The sequence below is a fragment of the Balaenoptera physalus genome (genome assembly GCF_965194825.1).
Source record: "Balaenoptera physalus genome assembly, chromosome: 8".
In the NCBI taxonomy this organism is placed as follows: Eukaryota; Metazoa; Chordata; class Mammalia; order Artiodactyla; family Balaenopteridae; genus Balaenoptera; species Balaenoptera physalus.
In genome coordinates this window covers 48,280,603-48,305,883 of record NC_138887.1, presented here as the reverse complement: position 1 = coordinate 48,305,883, position 25,281 = coordinate 48,280,603, and the positions used below count along the sequence as shown (strand labels likewise).

Sequence of the window (25,281 nt, the reverse complement as noted above, 5' to 3'; positions counted from 1 at the left end):
AGGCTAATTTGTAACCATTCATTACTAAACTGGAGAAAAATAAAAATGGATTTGGAAAAACAAATTGGCTGTTTGTCCTTTATTCTGAAAATGGTCATTTGGAATCGAAACAAAGGAATGAAGCTCCTAACGAGTTAATACTTGTAGACATTGTATTGCGTCTCAAATCACAAAGCCATGGTTTATTTAAAGTTGTCAAGGAAATATCCGTAACAGATGGGAAAAAATAACATGAATATGTCTACCATGGACCAGTAATGAAAGTTAAAGTTCAAAACACCATAAGACTATGTAAAACAGTATATACTCTTTTAAAATGTAGAACACAAATCTGTGTGAGGGACATTACTAATCCACTACTTTCAAATATTTTTCATTTCAAGGTCTCCTGAATGGTGCTACAGCATGTGAAACAGTAACAGGTAAAAGATTGGCGGCCAGAACCATATATTCCTGTGGGTGCCCACTTTGCTGTGCATCTTTAAGTACTACGAATGCCTGGCTCTCACCGTATACATTCTGATTTAAATAGTATGAGGTATGACCTGGGCACTGGGATTTTTAAAAGTTCGCACATGACCAATGTGCAGCAAAGTTTACGAACCACTGCTCTATTCTGATTCTTTCAAATTTTGAAAACTTAAAATGAAAGGTATTTTGGATGCCCTGGGTACTCCATACCCAGCAGCAATATGCACCTCCAAAGGTCCTCAAAGCTTCATATTGCCCTGCGCTGGTAGGCCAATGTGCTGGTATATTAATTTCCCAATTACCTAGTGCTTCATAAACTTTTTTTTTTTTTAATTGGGGTATAGTTGCTTTACAATGTTGTGTTAGTTTCTGCTGTACAACAAAGTGAATCAGCTATATGTATACATATATCCCCTCCCTCTTGGACCTCCCTCCCACCACACACCCCCCCATCCCACCCACCTAGGTCAAAACAGAGCACGGAGCTGAGCTCCCTGCACTATACAGCAGGCTCCCACTAGCTATCTGTTTTACACACGGTAGTGTGTATATGTCAATCCCAATCCCCCAATTCATCCCACACCACCTCCCACACCGCAGGTCCACACGTCCGTTCTCTACATCTGTGTCTCTATTCCTGCCCTACAAATAGGTTCATCTGTACCATTTTTCTAGATTCCACATATATGCATTAATATACAATATTTGTTTTTCTCTGGCTTACTTCACTCTGTACAACAGACTCTAGGTCCATCCACGTCTTTTGACTGAATATACTCTAAATGAAATTTTTATTTCCTAGACAGACCAAAGCATGTTGATGAGATAGTATCACATTGCTGCTTCTGCTTCCCTAATAGAGGTTTAATGAGACTAAGAAGTTCCAAACAAGCCCATTCCCCATTGCTAATAGTTGTCTTCAATGTGAGGGCAAGTAACACAACATTGTAAAGCAACTATACTCCAATAAAAATTAATTAAAAAAAAACAAAAAACAAAAACAAAGTGAGGGCAAGTAAAATCTAACTGAGGTAAATGCCAGAGGCCACTGCAACTGAGAGTAAAATCAGCATGGCACAATTGTTGGTGACAACCAAGAATTGTCCATTTACACTGTAGAAGCAGCTTCACAAAAGATCTATTAATGGGATCTATTAGTCCAAAATAATTATAAACTGTTGAAATTATCCAGACATAACAAAGCCAATGATTACTAAAATTTAACAAAATTTTAAAAGATAAGCATAAGTAGCCTAACAGAATAGAAAACAATCTACTACATTGATTGGCACTAAATAGTCTTCTTGAGAGTGTTCACATATATTATTCAATTATATTCTCAGAATAATGTGCTGGTGCACCTCTGAAGCAGGCAATTTGACTCCCATTTACAGACAAGGAAACTGAAGTTCAGAAAGAGCTAAAACAACTATTGTATAGGGGATCTAAACAGTATAAAATACTATAAATTCTAACTCTTCAATTCATTAAAGTCCATTTGAGTTAAATATTCTCTGATAGACATTTTTCAATTACATTTAACTTACTTGCTTAGATTCCTGGTCATTTCATAGAAAGCAAATGAATTACTTTGGCTGAACACAGAGCAAGAGCAAATAAATCTCTAAGAAAACCTAAATAAGTCATAACTCTCAAGGTTAATTTATTTATTTATTTATTTATTTAACATCTTTATTGGAGTATAATTGCTTTACAATGGTGTGCCAGTTTCTGCTTTATAACAAAGTAAATCAGCTACACATACACATATGTTCCCATATCTCTTCCCTCTTTCATCTCCCTCCCTCCCGCCCTCCCTATCCCACACCTCTAGGTGGTCACAAAGCACAGAGCTGATCTCCCTGTGCTATGCGGTTGCTTCCCACCAGCTATCTATTTTATTTTACGTTTGGTAGTGTATATATGTCAGTGCCACTCTCTCGCTTTGTCACATCTTACCCTTCCCCCTCCCCATATCTTCAAGTCCATTCTCTAGTAGGTCTGTGTCTTTATTCCCGTCTTGCCACTAGGTTCTTCATGACTTTTTTTTTTTTCCTTAGATTCCATATATATGTGTTAGCATACTGTATTTGTTTTTCTCTTTCTGACTTCAATTTATTTTTTTAATTGGGTTTATTTTTTAAAAGATGTCAATGAAAATTAAAATGGTGCTGCAATGTGAAAATTTAGAATTTTGCAGGAAAACTAGAAAATGACAAGAATATTATATAAAATAGCAATAGGCAATTGGATTGCTAATCACATTCACTGGGATAATGGTAAAGATCTGCAGCCCAAGAAACAATAACATTAATTTTTTTAAATCATGAAATTAACTGGCATGCGGAAAAACAAGATATGTTTTTCCACAAGCAAAGATCTTTAATTCATTTATGTATGTTATCACTCAAAAATGGTAAAAACCACAAAACTTTTAAACTGCTTATTAAAGTAAATTCATAGAAAGAAAAACATGTAATTCTGCACAGAGCTAGAAAGAAAAGAAATATAACTCTCAGGAAAATTACAGGATAAAGAAAGATAATTACATAACGAACATCTGTTATGTTATCTTGCTCTCTATTATTTCTCCAACTTCTTCCCCTATATAATTCTGTGACCCAATCCCCCTACACACAACTGCTTATTGGTCTTGCTATTCTCTAGGCCTGGAATGCTCTTCCCCACATAGCTACATGGCTCACCTCCTTACTTCCTTCAGGTCTTTTCTCAAAACCTTCTCAGTGAAGTCTTCCCTGATCATCCCATCAAGTTTCAATATTCCCCATATTTCATATGCCCTCTTCCTTACTTTGTTTCTTTTTCTTCTTAGCACTTCATTACTTTCTAACCTACAATTATTTATCTTGTCTACCAGATGTAAGTTCCATGAGGCCAGGGATTTTTATCTGGTCACTGCTGTATACCTAGTTCCTAGGAAAGAAGATTGCATTAAGTACGTGCCTAATAAATATTTGTTTGATAAATTGAATGAATCTCCAGTTATGAGGTGAAATTTTTAAAATAAATGAAGTTGAAAGAACATAAAGAAGGAATGAGAAAGGTAAGCTGGGAATGTGTTACTTGACTTGATAAAATGAAAAAATAATGTATAGCATAAAAGAATTTTTAGGGACTTCCCTGGTGGTCGAGTGGTTAAAACTCTGCACTTCCAATGCAGGGGGTGCGGGTCCAACCCCTGGTAGGGAAACTAAGATCCCACATGCTGCGTTGCGTGGCCAAAAAAAAAAAGAATTTTTAGATGGCAAAGAAAAGCAAAGGCTTTTTGTTTTAGAAAAGTGTAGTAGCTGCCTCTAAATGTAGGTTTAGTAAAATGCTTATTAACATCAGAAAGACTTTATTTTTAAATCTATAGTTCTTTTATTATGTTATCTAGAGGATAAGAAGAGAAAGTTATTCTTTCTTTAAAAAGACCATAAAGGAGATGTTTTAAGGGAATATAAATGCATAAGAAAATAGAATCTGCTTAAAAGCCCAGAGCTTAAAATTTTATGCAAAATGTGTTATGATTGTTCTATACCTATAAAAAAGCAGTACTTACATTTGACTTCAAATAATTTGAAAAGTTCAAAAAAGATGCAAAGAGAAACTTCTCAGAGAATATTTTATTTGTATAACCTCTATAAATAGGTAACATTCTCTCCATGTATAGATATGAGGAGAGTTAAAGAATACTTTTAATAGACATTTCCAAATTGGTTCTCAAAGGCACTCAAATCATTTCTCCCTACAAAATTTCTTCTGGCTTTGAGGGAAAAAAAAAAAGGTGAAACAAATTGCAAATATCATTAAAACTGATCATGAAAAGTTGTGATTTCTCTCATATGTAATTTTATAATCCCAAATATCTATTCCATTATGTCACTCATGAAACTCTTTATCCTAGCTTTAGCTTCTATTTTTTCACAGCTGCCCTACTTACTAAAAGCGACAATTTAAATAAAGGAACAATTTATTATTCACAGAATTTATACAACTCTGTACTCAGACTGATTCATAAGTCTAAAGGAATCTGGAAAAAAAAAAGACAATCAAGGTGAATCAAAAAAAAAAAAAAAAAAGAAAGGAACCTGGTTATGACCTAAGGCACTTGCAAATTCATTTGCAAAATCAATAAAATAAGCTGACATTAAAAAAAATTAATCTGTATCATACAATTTGGACATTAATTATGAAAAGTATTTTAGAGTAGACCCCAGAAGAAAGTCATACATATTCCTTTACAATTTATAAGATATATTTTAAATGTCATAAAATACCTGAACAATTTCATATTACCCAGTTTAATGTTTACAATTCATTCTATTCAATGGAAGACAAATGTTTATATTCATTAAGCTATTCATTGCAGTGTTATCCATAACAGCAAAAAGTTAGAAACAAATTATTTAGCATATTAAGGAAATGGTTAAGTAAATGCTGGAATATAAACTCAATGTGGTATTATATAGCCATTAAAATAATGGGACTTACTAGGAGAACTTGGGAAAATGTTTGACAGTGTTAACTCAACAAAAGCACAGTATGTAAAAAAAAAATTAATTAGAGCATAACTATGAAAAATACATATACATATGGAAAAAAAAACTGTAAAATGGTAACTCTTTAAGTACCGGGATTATAAGTGAATATTCCTCTACCCAGTTTACTATCATGTTGTTGCACTGTTTTTCAATAAAATAAGGAAAAAAGAAGCAAATTGCTCAGTCTATATTATAAATTTATCATTTATTCACTTATTCATGCATTCAACTATTTCTTGAGCACCTATTACGTGCTAGACATTGTTTTAGACCCTAGGGATACAATGGCCAACCAGACAGACAAAGACACTGCCCTCACAGAACTTACATTGTAGTATGGTAATTAAGTAAACAAGAGAATTTTAGATAGTGGAAAATGCAATGAAGAAAAGAATAATGGGAAAGAGTAAGCAGGGTAGTGGGGAGAAAGTCTACTTTAGATGGGTGGTCTGGGAAGACCTCTTTGAAGAAAGGATATTTGAACTGAGATCTGAATGATGAAAAAGCACTGGCTACACAACAGTGTGGAGGAAGAGAGTTCAAGCTGGCACTTATTAATAATTCAAATCTCAGCTCAAATATCCCCAATTCCTAGTACAAAGTCCCTAAGGCAGAAATGGCTTAGAACGTTGAAGGGTTAGAAGGAAAGGTAAGAGTGGTCTTCAGATGACGTCAAAGTGGTAGGTAAGACATCACCAGGGCCACCTATGCCATAGTACAGAGCTTAGACTTTGTTCTGATTGCAATGGGCAGCCACTGACAAGTACAGAGATAAATTATTTGGGTACTTTATTAGCATTCTTTATCGACAGAAGTCACATCTGTATAACACAAAATATTGAGCACGAAGTGTGTCCTGGGTTAGAAAGAACAGCACTGTAACAGTCCACAGCCTGGGTCAGTAATTTGCAAGGCAGATTAGAGTAAAGTAAAGCTGCCATAGAAACACAGAATAAGGTCCTGGCAGTTAAAGGGCTGCACTCTGAGCAAGAACATGAATTACTAAGATTTAGTAATATTAATCCTGAAGCCAGAAGCAGAATTTCCAGGTAAGAAAAGAGCAGCCTGGGTCACAAAGAAAAAACACAGTCTGGACAAGAACAATTTATTTACGGACACACTGGTTAGGAAATATTACCAGATTCCTTAAGTAAGAACAGTCAAGTCTTTAACTTGTGTATATAGTAAATGACACAATTTTCCTTATCGAGGTAAATTCAATTACTTGCAATAACTTCTGTCATCTTTATTAAGTCTCAAGTATAAAAAAAATCTCTTTGAGAACTGCCAACACTGCTGCTGGCTCAGGTGAATCCTCCATGATTAAAGATCCTCATGACCAGAGAGACCAAAAACAGGTAAGCAATATCTACTAAAAAACTATCTATAAAAGCTTATTTCTTCCTCCGTGCACATTGTGCAACAAATGCTCCTTAAAAGGTTGGGGGAAGGGTAAAGCTCAATAATAAATAACAATAAATAATAAGTTCCTTAACTACAGCCAGAATTATATAAGGCATCCTTAGTAAAAAAAAAAAAAAAAAAAAAATGTAGAACACAGTCATTTACAAACAACTGTTTTTGCCTCATAAAACCAATAATTTTAACTATCTTCCTTCTCTGTAGAGAAAATTACTTTACTTTATTTTACCTAGAAATAAACTAAGATTTTTTGTTTGCTTCTAAAGTTGGCCAGGACTCTTAAGACTACTGTCTTCCTCTTTAAGCCTAATGTTCACATGTGTCAATTGTATTTTAGCTCTCTGGTCAATATGTCCTTTTTCTTTGTGTCACCCAATATTTTCTAATATATTATTTTGTCTTCCATGAGTAAAAGGTCAATATAAAAAATGTCACTTAAAATTCATGCAATGCTAAGTTTGGTCAGAAGGAAATGCTTATTTTTGGTTCCAATGTTTTATCATCTATATAGGGAAAAGAAAATTTGTTCCTCAAACAGCATTTTAGAATCTAAAAATAATGGAGCTTCTCAAAATGATTTTTTCTAAATTTCTTTAAAAAGTATAAACAACTTTTAAAATAAAAACATAAGCATTATAAATTTCTAATTGCACATGTAGAATTCCAATAGCCAATTCTTTAAAGTTTGCTACTTTTACATTTAAAATTACCATTTCTTCATTTTTCAGAACGCTTTTATAACTATCAGCAATTTTGTTTTTCCTCAAATGCTTTACTTATAAAGTCATAAAATCTGATTCACAAAATAAATGTTCCGTGTCAAGATTTACAGCATTTACCTTCTGCAGTATCTAGAAAGACTAGCTTAAACGTTTTGAAATATTTACAAATAATCATTTTTTTAATATTTAACTAAAATATACCTCTTATAATTATTCCGATTTGTTCAACAGTTAGAAAGTTATTAATGTCCTATTTTATCAATATGTTATTATATGATAGAAATTTATTAACATTTTCTAAATCAACATCTGTTTTTTTAAATAATCAGTTTTAAATAAACTATTTTCCAACATGAATTGCATCTTTTTATTGTTCCATTTCTTATCTCATCTAATAAGCTAGTCCTAAATCACTGGGCAAACTGAAACAAATCACATTTTTTGTCATTTTTTAAAAACATAATCACAGGTATCTTTGAATTTTATTACAATCGTTTAAATTTATTTAACTACCTTGGCATCCTTTAAATAGGAACTTAATGCTGAAAATGCAATAAACAGCTATAACAACATGAAACTTCACTTTCTTTAGATTCACTCTATGTAAACTATATTTTGTTTCATTTTTCACTTAAACATTCCATATAATTAATTAAATACTCTAAAATTCTCAGGGTACTGATTTGGCATTACTAAGTTAGAAGACTTAAAAATATATATAGTACTTATTTTCCATTCTTTTTCACTACTTAAAACTCTGTACTATTGGATCTCCTAAGTCAAAATAATGAAATGCAATATTATAAAAATAAACCATTTAACATATGCCAGAACCAAAAGCAGGGCAAAATTCAAAGAATCTAGATTACAAATATTGCTTTTATTGTTACACCTACCTGTTGCAAACAGTTGTAACCATACATAAATGAGAATACAAGTTCAATCTATTCTATTTACATGTCAATTTGGGATTGAGACAACAAGTATTAAAACAACATTCTAAAAAATCCTGACTGTAATGGTGTTATACATGTCAGATAATAGAGTACTATACCTCAGGGCTTTAGAAATTACAAAAAAATCATTAAACTGATCGTTACTATTATATCACATATGTATACTTTTTTGTTTGATATTACACTCAAACTAAACATGTTTGTCTCAAATTGAGGAAAGCCAATGAAAGGGTTAATCAATCACAGGACGATTTGAATAGCAAGCTGGCTAATAAAAGCTTATCAAGAATACAATTATTGAGCAGTTAATAAAACAAAGTAAATAGTTTTAAATTAATAAAAGTCAGCCTTTACATAGTGCTTTAAAGCATACCGAAATGCTTTTCACTGACTTGTCTCATTATCTCACAAATACACAAGTGGAAAAATGGTGGGCAGTAATAAAGAATTAGGATTTCACTAGATAAGACTTTTATCAGATAACTAGTTGGCAAAAATTATAAGCACTCATTATTTGCAACCATAACTTAATTAGGGGACTTTTATGGAATGGGTATTTCAACAACCATTTTAAAAGAAAGGAGGAAAGTTGTTACATTGTTCCAAGTATAGATAATTTTTTAAAAAGTGGAAGAAGAGTGAGTCATAATGGTGGTGGTGGCGAGGAAACAGACAAAGAAAAAAAATAGCAATTAAATTTGCTCTGGGAGAGGAGAAGGAATGGAAAAGTACAAGGAAATAAATAAGTATAGATTGTATAACAGAATCTTGTAGAGAATCATTCAGGGATTTAAGAAAAAGGGCTCTTACAGCTGAAATGGTAGATAATGAAAATGGCTTTAGAAGCAACATTTAAGAATAACTATAGAACAGAAGCATAATTATAAAGAAATACCTTCTGTTTTCCTTTTAGCTCTGTTTATTTTTTAAACGTAATAAATATTTAAGAAAAAAAACTGCATTTTTATTATTAATTTAAAAAATTGATTATTTCACTGTTTTATTTTTCTTATTGGAATTTTCATTTTGATTCTTGTGACAGTCATAATCCATTCACATTCTTCTCTTAACTTACTTAATGCTTTTTAAAATCTTTATTCAATTATTATCTTTCTCTAATTGCATTTTACTTTCAAATTATGCCTTCTAAATGGCCCTCAATCTGTAGGTGGCTCAAAAATCTAGGTTTAAAAAATACACACTAAGTGAAATACAATATGCTTAAAACAATTAACAAATATATATAAACAAACCTATATAAATATATATAAAGCTATTAATTCTGAAACTATGACCCTTGAAAGTCAAAAGCAGCAACTCTACATTGTAATTTTACTTTCCAAACATATGTATTGACATGGAATTATGAATTCATTAAAACTTTCTCAAAAATTTACACACAAAGTTTAAAAAGTCTGAAAACACAACATTAAGTTAAGCCCCGCCACTATAATATTAAAATAATTCATTGAAAAGTGGGGAAAATCAGGCAAACACACTAGTTCTCAAACATGTCTCTCCAAAATAATACTTCAGCTGAAACCAACCTTTCTTTAAAAATCACCCTATTTAGTCACTGTCTGATCAAAATTAAAATTACAGGGCCTTGAGACATCTCCCTGGCTTGGGATGTTGATAGTCAGGGCGGATAAAGCATGTTGATAGAGGGCAGTGGTCAGAGGGTGTATGGGAACTCTGTACTTTCCACTCAATTTTGTTGTGAGCCTAAAACTGCTCTTAAAAATAACGTTTATTAATAATAATAATTTTAAAATTGAACCGTCCAAAATATAATTCTAGAAATTTGGGTTGTTATTTCACAATAATAAGATGATGGCAAGGGATATATGTTCTGAAATGTGTGGACATGCTAAAGCTAAAGTAATTTTTTACCTTCCAAAAGAACGTTTTCCATTAAAATATAAACTATAGATAAATTGTTAACTTTAAGAAAAGAATGGCAGATCTGTGAAGCTTCAGAGAATCCTGAAATATTGATACATTCTAAAAGAGCTCAGAAAAAAATTTTTGAATGCAAATGATTAAAATTGTTCCAAATTAATTTTTGAAGGACTAAAACATGAATTGGTTTTGGCTGTAAAGACAAAGAGATTTTTTCAGTTACAAATAAGAAAAAGAATACATGTGATTAACTGCTCCAATTTAATGTATTTATTTGCGTGTGCAATTTTTGGTGACTCAGATGTGCAAACACACTAATGGCTTAATTATCTATATTCCTTAATGAAAAAGGGAGATGGAAAGAAAAAAAAGAAAGTTCTGCTTGGCTGCTTCTGTGGGACAACCTCATTTACTCCTGCCCCTCTTCTCCCCAGCTAGGATGGAAAACGGAGAAAAAAGGAGAGAGGCAATAAATAAAGACATAAATATGGAAGCAACCTAAATGTCCATTGAGAAATGAATGAACAAGGAAAATGTGGTATATATACAATGGAATATTATTTATCCATAAAAGAAGGAACTCCTGTCACTTGTAACAACATGGATGGACCTTGAGGGCATTATGCTAAGAAATAAGTCAGACAGAGAAAGACAAATACCGTATGAGATTCCTCATATGTGGAATCTAAAAAACTCCTAAATACAGAGATCAGAGGTGGGAAGTGGGAGTGGGTGAAATGGGTGAAAGTGATTAACAGGTACAAACTTCCAGTTATAAAAACATAAGTCTTGCGAATGTAATGTACAGCATGGTGACTGTAGTTAATAATAATACTGTATGGTGTATTTGAAAGTTGCTTAGAGAGAAGATCTTACAAGTTTTCATCATGAGGGGAAAAAAGGGTAACTATGTGTGGAAATGCATGTTAACTAGACTTATTGTGATCACATTTCACAATATATCCATATATTGAATCATTATGTTGTACACCTGAAACTAATGTTATATGTCAATTATATATCAATTTTTTAAAAAGACACAAATAAAAGAAAAAAGAGAAGAGAAAGGGAAGAGATCCAAGAAAAGAAGAAAAAAGGACCAATTGCTTTCTTCTTTCCCAGCGCTAGCAATAACAAGGAAAAAGACAAGGAGTAAAAAAAAAGAGTATTCCTTAAAGTTCATGTTTCTTGTCCCTTCTCCTTCCCCAACCCTCATCATCACTGCCTTAAAGTTGCATATTCCATATTCCTACCATATGATACAGCTCAGGGTCTGGGAAGAAATCCCTCCTCCTGGGAGGGTTGGTGTGGGAAGGGAATGGTAGGGATAGAGGTGGAACACAAAACACATTTAGCATTCCATCAAACAAAGAAACTCTAAATGTGTTTTCACACAGTCATAAACTAAGCTTACATTCTACAGTGCTGTGCTTCAGAAACATTATAAGATGATAAGGCTTTTGTGGATCACCCTGGAATCCACATGCCCTTTAACATTGTTTCTGCAAAAATTAATGTAAAAATAAAATTGTTATAATTTATATATATATAATTCATATGTGAATGTAATATAATAAACATAATTTATATAAACAAATTTAATTTAAAAATCCATTTACAACTTGAGAATGATCTATATATTTAAGAACTATAGTAAAGATACCTATCCTCCCCACAAGAAGCCAGTGTCAGCTAGAGCCCAGAACAATGATAAGGTGTTCAAATAGGAATCAGGACCGTGGAGATGGAAAACAGAAAAGCTTTCAATTCAGCAAAACAGGGTAACAATGAAAAATACTGCTCTAGGAAGGAAAGCCAAGACTACTCTAAAAAGGGAGAATGCAACCTACCCGTAGAGATAAATAAGGACCTTGGACTAGGAATATTTTAGAGTCCACTGGATAAAGAGAATTCACACTGCAGAAGAGTGGTAACAAGACTAAGCTACATTCTACATGCGCCTGACTTGCTTTTCATAGTTCACTCTCTTTAAATCCTCATCCTTGACTTTTTTGTTATCATAAACAGGAGTTGCCCAAGTGTTAGAGTTGTTAAGATTGAATAAGTGTAGGGAGACAGGTGACAAGTAAGGTTAAGGCTGTAGCCTTAAGACACTGTGCCAACCCTTCAAGTGGTAGCCAATATAAAATCTGGAAGATATGTAAGAATCTAGTATATATAATACATTCAAGTAGTCTTTTCTCATTTTGGTAATTTACTGCTATACAATATTTCTGGAAAATGATTTCTATTTTATTGCACGGTACACATCTTATTCCATTAAATGCACTTATGGACACATACACAAATCTCTTTCACACATACATACGTGCAAATACAATTAAACTTCAATATTTCACATTTTTAACTGCAGGACCTATATTTTTCCCCTAGTTCCCAATATGTCCACCTAAATAGAAAGAAGGGAAAGTGAAAAAGGAATTAAAATTCATTCTTACGTTTCCTGTAGTGGTAATTTTGGAGCAATTATGGCCACAATGGACTCATACGATCTGGTTCATTGCCTCTGTGTATATTTTCAGTTGCTAATGTTTAAACAGAAAATGGATCTCTAGGGTAACATGGTGATATCTAATTAAATGACTTTCTACCTGTAATCTAGTCCCAAACTGTAGCATAATTTTCACTGAAGAAACTGATGTACGTTTAGACTCTGACTATATGTTTTAAACAGTAGCATAATTTGCCTTGATAATGGCAAATATTTACCACCTCTTTTGTGCCTTCCTAAAGGACTTCTGAGAATTGGTCACATTACTTTAAAAAAGGAAAAGATTGAAAATGATCATTGGTTAAGCTGGAAAATTTCATCATCATTTTTTTTTGGACATACTGTCTCCTAGATTCCCTGAGTAGAAACAATGGCAACTGTTCTCATCATCAACTTTCTATTTCGTAGTGAATAATCTCACTCTTCTCACTTTTGCCTTTTCTCTATAGATATCATAGAGACAACTGGAACTATCAAATATACCAAAAGGAGCTACCATTTTCATTGCAGTTTGTAGGGAGGAGAAAACAGACAATCGATTTTGTTTTACTCCAATATATATGTTTGCTTGGAGCAAAGAAATGGCTTTTTGCTTCCCATTCTATGGTTAACTTCTAGGAAGGTGATAGTAATCTCCTTACACTGATTCTTGCCCACTACAACAACTTCTAGGTAGGAGGCGAGTTATAAAAAGAATAAGAAATTAAATAAAAAATAATAAGTTATAAGAGAACGGAGAGAGATGGAAAGCATTAAGAAGGTCATGGTAAATAAAATTCACTTCCAGTAGAATTTTTAAATAATAAAATGAAGCAGTCAAGAAGGGATACTAAAACAAACAATCTTACAAGAAAATTAACTTCTAGAAAATAGAAATGCCTAGAGTTGTATCAATACCATGGGATTCTTTACCAAGACATCCAGAAGAAAATGTTAAAGTCCCTACTGGTTGTTCCATTTCAATATGCAAGTTTACCTGCTAAAGAGTTGAAAAATCAGAAACATTAAGGAATATTTGCAAATAGTTGTGAATAGAAACCCAAAATGTATTAATAATTGACAAATGCATTTCCTACTCTCCTACTGTGTTGAAATAAAATTTAAAAGCCAATACAATGTTTAAATAAATTTTCATCCATATATGTAACACAAGGGGCTCTGTATTCTTATTGCCTGCCATTCATGGATAACAAATGAAATGTTAAAGGTGATCCAACAGCTCTTTATTCCATGCCACTATGATATTATTGACTAAATTTAGAAGTTATAGCACCTTAAGTACAGAGAAGAAGGGGACAGCAATAACAGTCCTCTAATTTGAGGAGTGTTTTATTTCTTACCGTGTCTTTTCCACCTATGACCTCTAATTGACATGCTGGTCACTGCATTTCTCGATATTCTGGAAGAAGTTGGTGTGATTTCAACTTGAATACACCTTGTACCCTCCTTACTAGATTTCATGGCACCATGAGGCAGTGAAGCCTGTATTGCATTGGCAACCTAAGAAGGAAAAATACAGTTCAAGATTGGCATTAAACAGATGTATTATTATACCCTTAGATAAAACAAGATGCTAAATTCTTTTTTCAATTTTGTTTATTGAAGTAGAGCTGATTGACAATGTTGTGCCAACCTCTGCTGTGCAGCAAACTCGCTCAGTTATCCACAGGCAGACACATTCTTTATTTATAGTCTCTTCCATTATGGTTTATCCCAGGATATTGAGTATAGTTCCCTGTGCAAGACATTAGGACCTTGTTGTTTATCCCAAGATGCTAAATTTTAACAGATTTTTAAAAAGAATAATTTCTTCAAGATCTTTCATAAGATCCTCTAAAATGAGGAGTAAGAATGCAGAAGGAAACATGGTTAAAAATATATGTGATGAAATTTAAAATTCTAAAATACTAAATTATATTTCCAAATGCCTAATGCTAATTAATAAATGCAGCTTGAGCATGTTAATGAGAATATTCTTAGAAGTGAAAATGACTATTCATATCAGGCTAAGACGTTAGCCTAATGAAATTTTCAAATTATATATGCTTTTTTCGAGTAACAATTTTTCTACTGTAACAGGAACATGAATCACTGAGTATTAATAATGTATTAATGCACTACAAATGGCTACTTCTCAATTTATAGTTCTAAATTGAGAAATTTTAAATTACAAAATTTACATAAATAAGTGAGACACCTACCAGCAATGGCTCTGGATATAATTCTAGCTGGGCTCTGTATATAATATCATCCAATGCTTTCTGAGCTAGATCCCATTCTCCATTATAACTATAAAATTAAATGAAGTAAAATTATTTTAAATTAATTCTATATAAGTGAACAAGATATAATGAGAAATTGTTTATCTTTAATAAGGAAAATAATAGATCATATTAGCACATTGCTTAGCATTCCACCCTCATTAAATATATATTTCTAAATCTTTGAATTCCTTTCAACTGTATCTGAAAGCCTATTAATAGCAAAGAAAATTGTACAGATGTACATTTCTTCTCTAAAGAACATGTCTATTTATAGAACAGACAGCCAAAAAGCTAGGCAATCTCAAAGCACTTTACGCTTTCAAAACAAGTCAGAGCATAATAAATTATATACCTTAGAATAATGTTCAGAACACTTTATGGTCAAACTACTCTGTAACTCCCATGGTTTTTAATGAAAATCTACAACTACTGTGGCTTGCAGCATCCTAAGTAGTTACTTCTTTGCATTCACATAGTCATTTAGAAGTGTACGTGATATATGCTGCAAATATCACAGAGATATTGGGAAAAAAGTACATGTGTATATTAATTTTCAAAGATATGGCCAAACTCTTCCTAAAAATTGGCTAAATGATGGAATGGACAGAGAAATAATGACTTGCTCATCTGACAACAAAATAAAGAAGTGTGAATTACATCAAGCGTGCAAGTGAGGCCTAAAAAATGGAAGCAGCATTGCTCTCACCCTAAAAATATCCAAGATCAAGCCAGGTAATCTACAAAATCATAACTTCTCATGAATCCAACAAGGAGCTAAGGTCACAGGGCAACCAAGTAGCCTGAAACCCAATGGCAGCCAGGTGCCCCTGAAGAGAGTGAGGCCACAGTGCAGATGGGTAAAAAGAATTCAGCTAAACTTTTCAACAAATTCCTAAAAACCAGGTGTGGGCCAGTACAAGAGTACAAAAACTCCGGAAGCAGATACAAGGGGACGTCACACCCACTCATAAGCTCTTCTCCACAAACCACCTTTAGGCACTCATAAGAAAAACTAAGCGCAAGGCGGGGGACCAGAGAAAGCTGCTCTTGGTAGTGCAGGCCTGAAGGAGGAGAGTGGCCACCAGAGCAGGAAAGGCACCAAGATCCAGCCAGACACTTTCAGTGGAACAAAAGTTTAAAGCCTTTGGGGAAAGAGCAGCAAACCCTTTCACCCCAAGGGTAGAGGTGAAGACCAACTTACTCTCGCTGTGAGGGAGAGAAAAAGAAAAAAAGCCTCTACATGTAGGGGAGGATCAGGAAATCATCCTATGCTGAGAAGAAGGAAGGCCAGAGGTCTCCTACCACTGGAGGAGGGGCAGGACCACAGAGGAACTCCCACCCAGATAAGCAGGGACATAGGGCCTGCTCAGAACTGAGGCCAGACCAGGACAACAGAAAACAACACTTCTCCTCCGTCCCACCCCCAGCCAGGCTAGTACACATCTAGACACATGCAGCAGCACTCTACTGCTGGAGGAGAGGCAAGAACACGGAGAGAGACCCTCTCTGAGGTATAGACACACCGGGAAAGCTAAAAGCTGAGGATGGAGCAAGAGTATTGAGGAAAAACCCTCCAGCAATAAGTACCAGGTAACATAAAAGGAATTTGAAGTAGGTGGTGCAGTATAGGTAATCACAGCAACAACGAATCCAGTCCCAGCTCACTCCTGCCTACACTAACTCTAACTGGCATCCTAGAAAAGAGGCATATCCATTTCCAGGCATAAATAATATTTATCTCAATCTTTACTGTCCTACCCATGAACAAAATAATGATCAATCAAATATTACAAAGCACACAAAAAGCAAGAAGAAAACGACCCACTATCAAGAGACAAAAAACAACCGAACCAAATTCAGAGATGACTCAGATGTTGTACTTCTCCAGGAAATTAAAATAACTGAGATTAATATATTAAATGCTCTTGTGGAAAAGAGGGACAACATGTATGAACAGATGGGTAGTTTAGCAGAGAGACAGGAACTGTAAGAAAAAGCCAAATGAAAAGGCTAAAAATAAACACAGTAACAGAGGTGAAGAACCCCCTCAGTGGGCTCATTCGTAGACTCAGCATAGTCAAGGAAAGAATCAATGAACATGACGATAGATCAACAGAACTTAATCAGAGACACAAAGCAAAAAGGAGAGAAAATAAAATAGATCAGAGCATCTAAGAGCTGTGGGACAACACTAATGGTCTAACACAGGGGTCAAGAAACTTTTTCTTAAAGAGCCAGATAATAAATATTTTGGGCTCGTGGGCCATACAGTCTCCACTGCAACTAGTCAACTCTGTCACTGTAGCACAAAAGCAGCCACAGACAATACATAAACAAACAGATAACACTGCTTTTCAATAAAACTTTTTAAAAACCAGGGAGCATGCCAGATTTGGCCCAAAGATCATAAATTCTGCCTTCAGTTAAGAAGCTTATAATCTACTGGGGAAAATTAAGGTATCAAGTGAATATAATATAAAGTATAGTAAGATACGTTGTAGTAAGAGAAGTACAAAGTAGTAAAAGATAGGGTGCAAAGAAAAATACTAATATCTCAAGTATCAAGTAAGACTGAGCATCAACATTAGAAATGAATAGCAAATTCATAATAAACTTTGATGAAAGAGGCGCTAAGATGTTTCTCAAGAATTAAAATTTCTGGAAATGGAAAAGATATTCATTAAGGGAAAAATGCTACTTGGAAATTATAGCAAAAAAAAAAAATGGAGTAATGAAGAAAGAAACTGTAAGTGTATTTAGGTGTCACTAATTTTCATTCTGTCCCTGAATTAAAGAAAGATGATGAAGTGTTTTAGTTGGTTAAAAATTCTTTGGAATATTAAAAGATATGTTTTAAATAATAAAACTGTTATCAAGGTATTGATTCATATTTTTTTCACAAAAATATGCTGATTGTTTATTGAGATTATAATATAGTAACAATAAAATAACAGACTATAATTTTCCAAAGAGATCAAAGGTTAACTTTGTATATGAAATAAACTTACAAGGCAAAATAAATTCCTGTTAACATTTGCACCATGAATCCTGAAGAAACCGGTACCCTGCTACTTATACCTTTGTATTTTCTTACATGTTGTCGAGGATATCCACAAACACAGATTCTAGAAAGACCAAAATAAATATATTTGTAAAACTAGCAAAAATTAAGGTAATTTATTTTTTAACATTTATAAGCCAACAATGTACAAGGTATGCTCTCACAACAAACCAAACAGCAATGAAACAAAGAATCTTTCAAAACAGAACATTTGTCTGTAACATTTTACTGAGTAAGTTAGACTGGGAAAAAATGTAGAAAGCTGGGGGTATGTTAATATATAGTAAGTGAACCAGATTCTCAGAGTTGGTTCACTAATTTTGATCTGTCATTATTATTGACCAAATTACTAATGATTTTTGGTTATCATAAAACCATAAAACATGAAACTCAGCACTATTCATCATGAATAGATCAGTGGTATGATCCTCCATTCCCGATAAAGTTCTTGACACAAACTGCAGGCTCCAAAAAAGTATTCTAAAATTAGACTCAAACTTCATATAGTATATCTTAATAAATTTCAGATAGACTGAAAATTTTAATGTTAAAATATCATAAGAGGGAACTTCCCTGGTGGCGCAGTGGTTAAGAATCCGGCTGCCAGTGCAGGGGACATGGGTTCGATCCCTGGTCCAGGAAGATCCCACGTGCCAAGGAGCAACTAAGCCCATGCGCCACAACTACTGAGCCTGCGCTCTAGAGCACGTGAGCCACAACTACTGAGCCCACGTGCCACAACTACTGAAGCCCGCGCGCCTGGAGCCCGTGCTCTGCAATGAGAAGCCCACGCACCACAACAAAGAGTAGCCCCCCGCTAGCCGCAACTAGAGAAAGCCCGCGTGCAGCAATGAAGACCCAATGCAGCCAAAAAAAAAAAAAAAGTATCATACTATCATCAGGGAGTGAAAAGGAAAGAATAAGAGGAATGTATAATTATCCCCACATTTACTGGGGGGTTTGGATAGCTGGCTGGCTGGTAGTGCCACTAAATCAATTAGGACAAGTAACACATACTGTTTTGGAAGGTGGTAAGTTTCAGATATGTTTATTTTTAGGTATACAATATAGGTGTCAGTTTTGTCTGTCATGTCCTCTCTCCCACCCCCTATGTCTTCCATTAATAGTACCTCTATCCCTCTTACCTTTAGGAACTAGTCTCCCCCTATAAAATTAAGTATAACCATGTGATTATGGTGAGGCTGACAATAAAACTGCCTGTGACAAGAGATCGCTATTCTAAGATCTATTTTTCCCTTCTTCCTTTTAATAACATATATAAAGGCACACTCCCCTCCACACTCCCCAACCAATTCTAACTAGAACTATGGCCACCTGCTAGAGACCATGTTTCCTAGGCTTCCTTGCATCTAAGTGTGACCATGTGACTAGTTCTGGACAGTGGTCTGTTAACTGAAGTCGTACGACTTCTAGGCTGTACCCTTAAAAGGCAGCTGCTTGCCTTCCACTCTCTCTTTCTCCCTGCTTTCAAGATAGAAGGCAGATGTAATAGTAGTGGTCCATCACCATACAGACAAGAGTAACACCACAGGGAATGGTAGAATCCCAAGAAAGAAGGAGCCTGAATACTTTAGAAACAGAGCCAATCTGCCCTCAGACCATCTATCAGCTTGGACTTTTATGTGAAAGAAAAATAAATAGCCACTTTATTTAAGTTACCGTTATTTCTGTTAAAACAGCCAAACCAATATTTAACCTGATATAGTACTCTTCCAATAATACTACTACGCAACTTGGCCCTATAGGGGTTTGTATAAGCTTCGGACGGCACAATCGAAACTTTTGCTGGATTGTTTTTATAGTGAACCTGGGAGAGATGTTCTTTTTCCTGCGTTCACTAAAAGTAGACAAGGTAAGCTTTTAGCTGCCTGTGGTCACTGCTCTTACCACATAGAAAAAGCCTATCTTCAGTAAAAAAAAAAAAGTACAATGCCAACAGATGAAAATGAGGTAAGAGAGAGAGAGGAGAGAATAGCCTGATAACAGTTGAGCCTCTGCATCTAGTTGACCCTGAGGCCAGTTCCATCCCTGCTCTTCCCAAGTACTAACAGCCAAAAACTTTCCCTTTGATATTAGGTAGTTTTACGTAGGTATCAGTCAGTTGCAACAGAAAGAGTTCTAACTCTTACAAGGTATCTATGGGACATCTTGATGAAGATGTTTACTGAATTGGATACACAGGTTTAGAAATCAGGAAAGAAGTATAGGGTTTAAGAAAGAGAATATGGTCAGAAAAATAAGTTATTGCTGTTTTTACACAATTTTTAAAAAACAACATTGCCATAGCTCTAGGATGGTCAATCAACTTTTAAATTTACTTTAGGTGAGAACTAGAGAGATAGTTCTCTCAATTCACAAAAGAAACAGGATTCCAGGTTCTCTTGTTTTCTCTACTAGCTACCTATAAGGAAATAAGGAGTTATCTGTTAGAGGCTGTATTTACTTCTTTATTCAGAAGTGCAAAGGGTTAGTGTCTTAGTCCGTCTGGGCTGTTATAACAAAATACAACAGACTGAGTAGTTTATAAACAACAGAAATTTATTTCTCATAGTTCTAGACGCTGGAATCACAAGATCAGGGTATCAGCATGGTCGGGCGAGGGCCCTCTTCAAGGTTGGAGAGTTCTTGTTATATCTTCACATGGCAGAAGGGGAGAGGGAGATCTGTGGTGTCTCTTGGCTAAGAACACTAATCCCATTCTCAAAGGCCCCACCTCCTAATACCATCACATTGGGCATTAAGATTTCAACGTAAGAATCTGGGGATGGAGGGAACACGAACATTCAGATCATAGCAGTTAGGGGGGTTTTGTTTGTTTGTTTTTTAGCAGTTAGTTTTTAATAACTACTAAAACTTTACCCAAACTGTAGCAAGTGACTTCAGGAATTTTGCATTTATCAATGAAAGATTTTTAAAAAATAAAAACTTAATTATTTCCTTTAATCATAATTGTACTTAATGGATCACAAATCTGAAGTGGAAGAGATCATCTATCATTCATTCATTGAACGAATAGTTATTAAGTTTTTACTGTATGCCAGGCATTTCTCTTGAACTCTAAGGAGACAGAACTGAAAAAAACACCCAAGTTCCTGACCTCATGATATTCCAGCAGTTGACAGGCTATACCAAGTGAACAAACAAGGTAATAACAGTGTTATAAGTGCTAAAAGGAAATAAACTGGGGTGAGAAGGTGCTACTATAGAAAAGATGATAATGGAAGATCCCGCCAAGGAGGTAACATTGAGCTGAGACCCAAGATAATCTAGTGCTAGCCAGCTGCAGCATAACTCATAATGGCAACTCTTTACCCTCTTTTCTCCAGTCCTTTTTGTTCTTTTTAATTAATTAATTTTTGGCTGCTTTGGTTCTTTGTTGCTGTGCGCGGCTTTCTCTAGTTGCGGTGAGCGGGGGCTACTCTTTGTTGCGGTGCACGGGCTTCTCATTGCGGTGGCTTCTCTTGTTGTGGAGCACGGGTTCTAGGCGCACGGGCTTCAGTAGTTGCGGCACATGGGCTCAGTAGTTATGGCTCGCGGGCTCTAGAGCACAGGCTCAGTAGTTGTGGCACACAGGCTTAGTTGCTCCGTGGCATGTGGGATCTTCCCGGTCCAGGGATCGAACCTGTGTCCCCTGCATTGGCAGGCAGATTCTTAACCACTGTGCCACCAGGGAAGCCCTCTCCAGTCCTTGCTTTTAATAATTAAGAATTCTGATTTACTCATCAGTACTCTGAATGCTCTCTTCAAAGATATTCTTTTCGCATAGATCCTTCACTGAATTTACATAAAATGCAGAACAAAGCAAAAACAATCAACAAAGCTACATGTCACATGAATGCCTGACTCCTCTGTTCATCAGAGGGTATCCTGAAGTTGCGTGACTTCCCTTTACAAATCCAAAACATAAGGACTCGAACTTACGAAAGAGCAGCTGAGTGGCCTAACCTCCTCTGCTGTATTAAACTTACTCTGAGGTCACGTATAGATATCTCTCAAATTCACAAACCATGATAAAATAAAATTCCTTTAGACGGCATATTTGTCAGTACATTTCTGGAAGAAGTTCTAAGCATCAATTTGTAAGTGAGGGAAACTACTGCCATGATTCTCATTCTCTGTTGAGAGATACTCTTTCTTAGACTGAGAGAAAACCTGTGAGATTGTTCTCAATATACTGAATTACAAACCACAAAATGATTAGAAAGCCCAATTCCAGTGGGGCTGACTGAAGAGAGTATTTATTTAGAACTTAAAGTAGAAAAGAAAATAGATTAACTACTATCATTAGATCATCAGACCAGTGAGTAGAAACTAGCTAGAAAAAAAGGGAAACAATGATTTTTCTATCTTTTAACTTGAGAAATATCTAAAATTTGGTCCAGTTCTATTTCCTATCCATCTGGATAAAATACATAGACTATGAAATAAAACTAACCAATTTCAAAACCTCTTCCTTTTCTGCTCTGCTTTTTGAATACTGAGGAGAGGGGAGGTGAGAAGGCCAGGAGAGCAGAAAAAGTGGAGGAATAAGGGAGAAAAGAGAAAATGGAAGAAATTCCTATACAGTAATGAGCACTTTTCTGTTCTCATGCTTCCGCTCTTTGAAATTAGGAGCCTAATAAAGGCTGCATCTTCTATCACTTTCCTCAAGAGAATACCATATACAAATATAGTGCTCGAGTTGCTGGAGAAGAGATTATTTCAGATGGGTTGTAAAGGAAGGATGGAGAAGATTTACAATGGTGGAAAGGTGTACAAAGTAAATAATAAGCAATGAAAAGTCAACTGTAGGTTCTTTCAACAAGGAATTTCCTAGTATAAGATATGCTCTAGAACGGCTGGCAACTGCAAACAGGTGGTAAAAAAGAAAGAGCGGCTGTGTATCTATAGTGAACATGTGTGTTCATCATTGGGGTACTAGCTGTCATTTATTAAATGATAACAAAGTGGCATACACTGTGCTAAGAGCTTGTTCTCTCTCTCTCTCTCTATCATTTTATCAGTCAGGAAAATTAATCCACAAGATGGTTTATTTGCACAAAGCTGTCCCTAATAGACAGAAAACAAGAAGAAATCTGTTCAGTGGTCAGGAAGGCTGATTTAGGAATCAGGAGTGGGTCAGGGTTTCATTACAGATTCACAGGAACAAATACGCTGATCAAGAATCCCTAGCAGTACATATTCAAGTCAGTCAGCGAGGTGACTCACCAAGTGAACAAAATCAGGACAGTCCCTTAGACAACGGGGGAAAATTTAATTTACAGCTTAGTACAGTTTCATCTTTAATATTTATATTCTACATCAAAAGGCAAGATAAGCCATTTCTTAAACACAATTGTATTAAAAGAGATGCTCAACAGTAAAAAAAAGAAAAAAATATTTTCCCAAATTTAGAGGACTTAGGAATATACTAATAAAACTTATTTGTAGTATTGGTGGGTATGTTGCTTTTAGAAGGGCCATACGTAATATTTAGTACTAGCAGAAAATAAAAACTTGTTAACTAAAACTCAGTCTAGCTCTTGCCTCCTTTCAGATCTCTCTTCAAGTGGTCCATGCACAGATGTAGGAGGAAAACACAGGCTATCAAGCTGGCCGGCTATCAAGCTGGCCATCAGTCTGCTTACAGTTAACTGAAGCAAAGCTTATAGTTAACCGAACAGATTTTTGCCCAGTAGAATAGATTTGTATGTATGCGTGGAGGGTGGGAAGTGTCCAGGATTGTTTTAATTCCACGATTCATTACAATCAGAAGGTTAAAAAAAGAACAGAACACATTTGTCACTGAACCTAGCTCAGGTATTCCACGAAATTTTTCTGCTTGTATTTATGTGTCCTTCCTCCTAGATAACCCAGTCAATCATTTTGGCATAATTATCATCAACAACCAAACTAATCAGCAATCTGAAACAACTGCCACATGGCCAAAACAACTTGATTAGCCATAACACTGTGTGATCACTTTATTTTATTCTTCAGGAAAACCTGCACCAGGACTAAGATCATCAGGCATCTCTTGTACTTTATCATAATCATTTATAACTTACTTATCACCATAGTTCTATAACTAATTTTCCTTCCATAGCTCTGGACTAGGCTTTGCTTGATTAGATACTCGTGCTTTCTAGTTCTTTGCTATACATCTTTAAAGTGTACACCTTAATTAGAATATTTGATAAATGATTAAGGGAATCCAGAGTTAAGAGAAATAAATAACTAGATTTTAAACCATTGAGAATACAGTAATAGGGAATCTAAAACAAAAAAAAAAGCAAACTAAAAAAGATGGGAACGATAAATTTGATGGAGTTCCTATTACATCATGTTTTGTGGCTTAAGAGTTAGCATTATTAAATAGTTTAAGTTTTTTGAATTACAGAGATCTCTTTCCTCCCTCATTTTCTTATAGCTAGTGGGTATACATGAGTTTTTCTTGTGGCATAGAATTAATGTAATATGTTTCTACTAAAATCTTCCTCGGCCAAAATCCTACAGCTAGTTTTTAAGTAATCGGTGTTTCTATTTGTTTTCAAAACCAGCTCTTACTTGCGTTCTTAAAGGATTATCCAATTCCCTGGTTAGGTAAAATTGATATGTTAGCAATTTTCTACCCAGAACATAAAAGTAATTATATTGAAGATAGTGCACTGGAGTTACACAGGACAGAAACCAGCGACACATGTTCTTTCCTAACTTTGCCATCACTCATTTCAGGAAAACATCAACAGTGGTGCTTATTTAGGAGGTTGTATTAGAACATCTGTATGTATTAGAATGTTAGAGCTTCAAGCATATTAGAATATTCCTGGGTCCATCTAAAATACTGCTTTAAAGTAGTGTGTTTTAAGTTCTACAGGTGAAAAGTTCCTGCATCGAACTACTCCTTAAGCCAATGTTTCTGAAGTGTTGGTTCTTACACTCACTTTAGTGCATAACAACATGTTCACTGGACCATACTGAAATGAGAAACAAGGAATGCTAAACATCTCACTTTTGACTTATAAACTGTTGTCCTTCCCTTCCATTGTACCCCTTTTGGGTGTTAAAATAGTCTCCCCTTTCATTAAATAATGTTGACGGTAGATATTTATAATACAATGACTTGACAAAAGACAAAGTCGGCAACGCCATGTAAATACCCACTTCAGCTTCTTTGAAATTTTACAGATCTGTGAAATTCAAAAACTCTGGGCACCTCTGCCTTTAAAATATTTAAAACAAGAAACATATTAGAAAGAGTAAGTGAGAGAGATGGCACACTGGTACCATCTTCTAAGGTGCAGCAAATGTACTTACGCTCCAATTCAGGAAATATCTGAATGACTCTCCACTTCTCTATCTTCTCGAATAAGCCCCTTGCCTCGTTACCTCCCTCTCCCTCTGGTCCTGCGTGGTTTTCTATCTTA

At 34.8% G+C, this 25,281-nt stretch overlaps 1 protein-coding gene across 5 annotated transcripts in view; it reads right to left on the bottom strand.

Moving 5' to 3' along the window:
- Window positions 1–25,281, bottom strand: part of HYCC1 (hyccin PI4KA lipid kinase complex subunit 1) — a 91,705-nt gene that overhangs the window by 6,678 nt on the left and 59,746 nt on the right. For all 5 annotated transcript variants that reach the window (XM_082472737.1, XM_082472734.1, XM_082472735.1 and 2 more), the window contains 3 exons: window positions 17,802–17,918; window positions 14,731–14,818; window positions 13,870–14,029 (listed from right to left, as the gene is read on the bottom strand). In XM_082472737.1, coding sequence (XP_082328863.1) covers window positions 13,870–14,029; window positions 14,731–14,818; window positions 17,802–17,918 — 365 coding nt within the window. The remainder of the gene's footprint in view (window positions 1–13,869; window positions 14,030–14,730; window positions 14,819–17,801; window positions 17,919–25,281) is intronic.